Genomic DNA, 7,009 nt, shown 5'->3' on the forward strand with positions numbered 1-7,009 from the left:
CCTGCCAGTTCCCTTCTCAGGGAAGAACCAACCAACCCTTGTGTCCTGTTGGCAAAACTCCTTGAAATTGAACCACTTCCGGTAATACAAAAACAACAAACATTCTAGGACATCTGTGTTATTTAAGGAAACTTTTTAGACAATTTATCAGTCACTGTCCTCTGGAGTCCCTTAAACCCAGCATTTTGTGGTTTTGATGTAGATGTTTGAATATTACAGAATAAGTGTAAACTGGGACAGTTGCTCTCTCCTTCCCCAGTATCAGATTTGTCAGTATCAAAGTTGGCAAATGAAAACACAAAGCCAGTTTAGACTTCATTTCTATGGGTTTTCTTTTAAACAATGTACCCCTATCCTCTTCCAATGAACAGATTTCTGGTTGAGCAAAAACTGAAATATTCAGTTCATCTAGCAAGAGAAGCAAAGAACGAAATGAGAGAGGATTTGTGATTTTTAGGTAATAATTATTTTAAAATCAAAGTAATTGGAACCAAGTCTTCCTGGCATGAAGTAGTATTTAAGATACTTCAAATTGACTAATTTGGTACAAAATCTGCATGTATTTGTCAACTGTATTTACACACACACAGACACACACACCACACACATAACAGCCCTTTAAGATCACACTGCCAAAATTTATTTATACTTGTAATATTTCATGGTATTAAAAGTTAAATTTTATTTCAAGGACTATCACAGCCTAGAGATAAATATAATCTAAGCACTGAGAGAGTACATTTTGGAAAATAAGCTAATATTTTCATGATAAATCTTACATACCTATCACTTGTCATTCCAAAAGCTCCTTACATTCTAGATTCTAGAATTAAAAGGGGAAAGGGTTTTGCATTTAAGAAGTATAAGCTGAAAGTATTTATTTCAATTCAATATGGAATAGGCTGAAAGTATTTATTTCAATTCAATATAGAGTATTTATCAGAATCAAGATAACAATGTATACAAACATTTACATAACAAGAGGAACAATAGACAATGCAGCACGTTTAGAAAAATAATTAAAAGTTTTGTTGCATTTACAGGTAAGTGCCACATTGAAAATTTACAACACAGTAATTTACTGCAATCAATGACAGGGGAGTTCCACAAAGAAACAAAGCTCTTACACTCCAGATTTTCAGAAGGTATTATTGGAATGCTTAACTGTAACCACAGAATTTGTACGTCCTTAAGGATTGAGCTCACAAAAGTCACAAACAGTTTTCATAGCATATATTATGTAAATGGAGTCCACTATGTTCAGACAGCTGGCTTAGTGTCTCTGACAGGTGTGAAGCCTAGAAGAATTACTGGCTTGATGGTGATCTTTCTGTATCCGGCAAGACAGACCTTCTCCACAGTAACAACGCTGGAATATCTCCAGCCCGTGAGAGCCTTTTCTCCTGTGCTTGGTGCACACTTGACCTTCTTTGAGAACAGGTTTACAGATCTTGGACCAGAAATGTCTAGCACAACACAACCCTGTAGCACAGTCTGATGATCGGAGACAGACAGAACCTTCTTGTCCTAGGAAGACAATAGGAAGAGTACATGGTCACTGCTAAGCCTGTGTTATTTCATTAAGGTGATCTGAAAGACACTTCTGATGTGCTAACAAAAAAGAATGAGTCTTTAGATCCTTTAACCTACCTTTGGTATGATACATTTTTGAAGACAGTGTAGTTCTTCTGGAGTACCCATCCAAGGTGCTGTGATCATTACCAAAGCTTTCAATAATGGTTTCCTCAATTTCTCCTCGATTGAAATGATTGTGATCAGAAGGCATACATATTCCTAAGGAAACAGGAGATAGTGATTAACTCCTGAGCTGTAATTTGTTACTGCTAATAGCTGTGACAGTGGCAGTCTGTTATGCCTGCACCAATTTGAGATACCTCACTGTAGTGACGTTAATTTAAACACGACGTTAATTTAAACACGAGCCAAACTTCCTTCCAAGTGTTAAAGCAAAACTTCCCAGACGGACAGAAGCATCAGTCTGTACACTGTGCACTCACATGTAACACCCCCAATCTAGCCACTTAAAATACTTTCCCACCAACTGCGGTAGTGGCAGTGAAATTTCTGCCCATTTTAATATCACCCTTGGGGTAAGAAAAATAAAATCAGTCGCTTAAAAAATTGTTTTTAAAAATAACTTCTCTGCCCTTGGTGCTATATAGGTACTGCCAGACTAAGTTAAGCAAATGCAATGCCTGCTGCCTGGAAGATTACACTCTTTACCACCAGTTACTTTACTGTATAATTTCTATATTACAGAGATTTAGTTAGTTCACCCGGAGTATTACTGGGTCCTAAGGAGGATCGCCACCCTTAAGTTTATTTCTGGAGACTTCTTTGGCTGAGTCTACCTCTTTGAGACATTAAACTTTTGTGGATCTGTGGTTGGGGGGAGGAGTACTTATTTTAAGGTAGCAGGAGGTAGAGGCAGAGAAGGATGGAGAAGCCAGGATGTGAGGGCATCAAGATCTCCTTTAAGAACGGCCAGCACAAATAAATCACTCTGTCTTCTGACTGACAACAGTTTGAACAGGGATCTTGAGGGAGACGCTAGTCTGGCAGAGCTGTGAGAGGCACCATAAGAAAAATGGAAAAGGCAACTAAACGCCCAGTCTGGTTTCCTTGGTCTCTGTATAATTCCAGCTCCCTCCCCATCTTCTTTCTCAAATGGTATCAAGGCTTCCTCTAGACAAATTTTTATGGAAGGGCCCACTCTGAGGTAAGACGTCGTGTTAAGTAATCGAGGGGCACAAAGGGAGATAAGGAGCTCCAATATCTCTGTACTTCTCTTTGCTCCCTGGTTAAACACTAACCTGAAAACATTTCAGGGGCACCTCGCACGCTGAACTCCCATTTGCAGGTGGTGCCACAGCGTTCTCAAAGCTGAGAGCATTGTCTCCCAACTGTAGGCGCACAAGCGCGGGATGGTTTGAGTCCGAAAGGAAGCTACCCGACTCACCATTTTTGCAGTAATTCCCAGGGCAGCACATAGCGTGACGCATGCAGCGTTTTCGGCGCTTCCTGCAGGAGAGGCAGATTTGCGCGCCTGCACCCGCTCCGCGGGTGGAACTCGCGCAGTACTCATCGGTGCTGCACTCCTCGTCCTCGGCGCACGGGTACGGCTGCGGGAAGGGGGCCAGGAGAGGGTGAGGCACCTGGGCAGCCAGGTACCACACTCCTGGACTCATCACAGCCCCTTTCTGTCCACCTCTCCAAAAGCTGCTGCCACCCACTGCTCCCAAAGGCAGAGTTTCCAAATGCGCCTTGAACTGCACACAGCACGTTCTACGCCCTCCTCCCCCAATAAGACCCCTTCAGGGTCACAGTGTCCCCGGGTCCCCAAGACCCTTCTCACCTGGTAGTTGTCAATGGTCTGGTACTTGTTGCCGCCCTCGAACAGAACTCCCGGAGCAGCGCTGACTGCGAAGCCTGGGTGCCCGGCAGCGCCGCCCAGCGGTGGGGGCAGGTTCTTGATGGCGTTGGAATTGAGAAGAACCGAGTTCAAGGTGGCACTGACTCCGAACAGAGGGTGACCGCAAAGAGCCGCAGCTACTAGGGTAACCAACACCCGGGCAGCACCCGCTGTGCCCAGAGCCGTCATCTCAGAGGGACTCAAGGGAGACAAAGAGAAAGGAGGAATGTCGCTTTGCAAGCCTGGTCCCCACGAAGCTGTGCTGGCGCAGCTGCAGAGTCAGGGTTCCGAGAGCCTCCACCGGTCCCAGCGTCCTGACTGCGGGGCTCTGCTCCGCCACCGCCACCGCGGCTGCCTTTATACTGTGGGTTGTGAGCATTCCGGCCCCTCGGGGGGGAGACAACAAAGCCGGGTTGGGATTTCAAAGCGTTGGGAGGGGCTGGAAGGGGGTGTGTTTGTGTACAAGAAGGGGAGCCTTTGACACTCTGCGCAGTCGTTCCCCTGCCCAGCTCACCTTCGGGGTGATGGTAATCAGTGAGCATTAGAGGAGACAACTTTAATAAATGCGGGAAGTGGGTGGAACTCGGGTGCCCTTACCTTGCCGTAGAGGTAGGAGCATTGAGATCTGAAATACTTTTCAGTCAGGCATTGTGATACTCTCTGCAAAACCACTTTTCTCCTTTCTTCTTTACGCCAGTACTATTTTTTGTTGTGCACACAAATAATATTCAGTATTAAATACACAGATCAGTACTTCAAAGTCTCTACCAAAACGTCTCAGCGAGAGGGCCAGGTGGCCCTTGCACGTTGCTGATTAACCCTTTAGAGTCACGGTTTGCTGATTTGGGGTGAGATCCTCGGTTTTAAGTTCGTTCAATTTCTCCCCCCTTCTTCCCCTCCCCCCCGCCCCCACGAGAAAAAATGTGCAAAGAGAAGGACATTTGCACATCAAACGAGGGTAAGAAGGAAGAACTAATTCTCTTTTGATGGGAAGTTTAGAGAGGGAGGCGAGAGACTGGTGTTTGGAAATTAGATCAGGGGTGGAGGGAAGAGGGGAATGACCATCCGATAATCAAGCTATTTAATGTTGTTCTTTGAATCTGAGCAGTCGCGGCAGTAGATGAACTTGATTAGGCAGACGCGCAAGATCAAAGTGGCAGGAGCGAAAGCGGACAGGGTCCAACGGCTGGGTCAGTGGGCCTTCCCTGATTCCCCCTTCTCAGCGGTGGGTTAACGCAGGGAGATAGAAACCCTTAAGGCTTAGCGCCTTCCTCATTAGTATTTCATATTGCAAAGCTTGTGAACGCCTGTGTTTGATCCCAACTCAGACAGTTCCCGGAACCAGGGAATACCCGCTCTAGGGAGATAAGAGCTTCAGCTTCTGGAAAGGGGAAGCTGAAAGTGAATTTGTCGTCATGTAAGTCAGTGTATAAAAAGAAAGTAAGGCTAGTGTGCAAGAATGCCGTCCCGCTCATGCATTGCAAATAGTTGATTCAACAAAAACATATTGGAAGCCTAGTGCCCTGGCAGTGGGCTATCCTTCGCGTTGTTGCCCTCTGCGGGGGAGGGCGGGTGCGGGGGTGCATTGAATACTAATATTCTAACTAAAGTAATAATACAGATAAGAAATGTATACCGTTCTCTTTAAAGCAGGTTGATGTTATAAGTATCAGAAGATGGTCAACTGCTACGTGAATTTAGAAAAAGAGATTATTGAATAATCACTGCTGAGTGAAAAAGCCTAGGGTGTATTTATTTTGTGCTCCCTAACCTCCAGGGTATTTATCACTCTACATACCGACCTACTATATTGATTACTGGGACCGCCACCAAGTGGAGCCAGTGGTAGTCTTGCAGTAGTATAATAATCCTGAAGTTAAGAGAGGGAGGGGTAGTTTTAAAAACAAGTTTGTAATCCTCTGTTCTAATTCCTTGGGTTTCGGAGGTCATATTAAGAATATCTTCTAAACAATTATTTAATAATGCCTCTACTTGCACTGGTGCCCCTCCATCCTATCCCAAATTCTATCTATCCTGTGAAATTTCCTCTGGTTTACTGATAATTCCTCCTTAAAATTCTAACATGGATTAACTCGCACATATTTCTTTAGATTTTGTTAAGAACATGTACAGTAACTTAGACTTGGCTACTACTCTAAAAATTTTTGGAACAAATTGAAATTCGGAAACGAAGGGGAGGTTGTTTATACTGCCTTTTTAAAAATGAGCCTAAGAAATGAACAAGCCAATACACCTTTTATTGAGAATCAGCAATGAACCGGGTCTCCCCTCGGCAGATATGCCATGACCCTCAGCCAACATGAAGTTTATATAGATGGAGAGGTATTGTAGGATAAAAAGGTAAAGGCATAGGCAATTTTAGGTGCCATATTATCACCTGCAGAATATTGATAACAATGTCAGTAATCAATGTGTTGTGTACCTTCCATGTGGTAGAAAGTCTAGAGTCTGTCTTAAATTCTTACAGTGTTGAAATGTGGAGAAAGAATCCCATGCCCTTGGGATAGGTTAAAATTTTTTCCTACTCCCATTCTCCTATTTAAATATTTAAATATACAATGTTTTGCCACACTGAAAGCCAATTTCTTTTCCTCTTTTTGGAAGAGATGGTAAATGTTAAAACATTTAACGAATTTAGTCCATTAAGAACTTGAATTCACAAATGAAACCATTGTCTAGAGGCCGAAAAAAGAAAAGTGCAACAGTTTAATCAGTAAAAGGAAAACTTCAACAAAAAGGCATGTTGCATAAATCCAGTCTTGATCCCTGAACATGTACGTCTGTTATGGTCTAATATTCATTAAGCTTAGAGTCTGTTGTGTTGAGTTAGGGAAGCTAAGCCAAGATTAGGGTTTCATGAGCGGATCCTTCCCCACTTCCCACGTTCCTCCTGAAGTCATGATTTGAAAGTTAATAATAGTGAATCGGTTAATATCTGAGTTCCTACTTTAAGCTAAGCACTGTATGTGGTGTATGTGGTGCTGTGTGAAAAAAGATGAGTACTCAGGTTATCTATCTACAAATAATTTAGAGGGGGGAGGGGAAGTAAGCTCTCAAATTATACAGGAAAGAACTTATGTGGGAGGTCCTCAGAGAGACCTGGGTCTGTAGCAGGCCAACCCTCTGTTCCAAACGGGAAAACTTAGTTTGTCGATGGAATCTCAATTTGAACATCCTTTTCATGATTGAGTTTGCTCAGTGGCCACAAAAGAGCAGGATGAGTAAGGAGATAAAGTGAAGTTTGTTGTTCCACCAGCATCCAGTTTAAATTCAGTGAGTGACCATTATATGTGGAATGCTACCCTAGTCCATTTGGGAATATACCCGCAAAATATTAAAGGCAGCCTTTTTGTCCTCGGAAAGCTTTCTGTCTACAGTAGAGTAGTTTGGGAAACAAATATACCTACATGGAATGGAGGAAGAGCTTTTCCAAAACAGATTATACTTTGGTACATATTAGGTCATGGGGAAGATTATATTTTGGGACATATTAGGTCTAGGAATTGTGTCCAACAAACCTTGGGGAAGAGAGTGTTCTGATGACTCTGAGTCTCT

General features: G+C 43.2%; 1 protein-coding gene across 1 annotated transcript; it reads right to left on the bottom strand.

Moving 5' to 3' along the window:
* Positions 1 to 665: 665 nt before the first annotated feature.
* DKK1 (dickkopf WNT signaling pathway inhibitor 1) lies at positions 666 to 3,794 on the bottom strand. Its single transcript, XM_007110600.1, has 4 exons — positions 3,377 to 3,794; positions 2,981 to 3,143; positions 1,651 to 1,794; positions 666 to 1,527 (listed from the first exon to the last, which is right to left on the bottom strand). The coding sequence occupies exons 1-4, from the start codon at positions 3,620 to 3,622 to the stop codon at positions 1,274 to 1,276; spliced, it is 807 nt and encodes a 268-aa protein (XP_007110662.1). The 5' UTR covers positions 3,623 to 3,794; the 3' UTR covers positions 666 to 1,273.
* Positions 3,795 to 7,009: the final 3,215 nt, after the last annotated feature.

The sequence above is a fragment of the Physeter macrocephalus genome, chromosome 20 (genome assembly GCF_002837175.3).
Source record: "Physeter macrocephalus isolate SW-GA chromosome 20, ASM283717v5, whole genome shotgun sequence".
NCBI lineage: Eukaryota > Metazoa > Chordata > Mammalia > Artiodactyla > Physeteridae > Physeter > Physeter macrocephalus.

Coding starts and splice junctions, on each gene's coding strand:
- DKK1 (XM_007110600.1), bottom strand. CDS start 3,622: ATGACGGCTCTGGGCACAGCGGGTGCTGCCCGGGTGTTGGTTACCCTA. Junction 1,795..2,980: donor TGGGAATTACTGCAAAAATG/GTGAGTCGGGTA, acceptor CTGTTTCCTTAG/GAATATGTATGCCTTCTGAT. Junction 1,528..1,650: donor AAAAATGTATCATACCAAAG/GTAGGTTAAAGG, acceptor TTGTCTTCCTAG/GACAAGAAGGTTCTGTCTGT.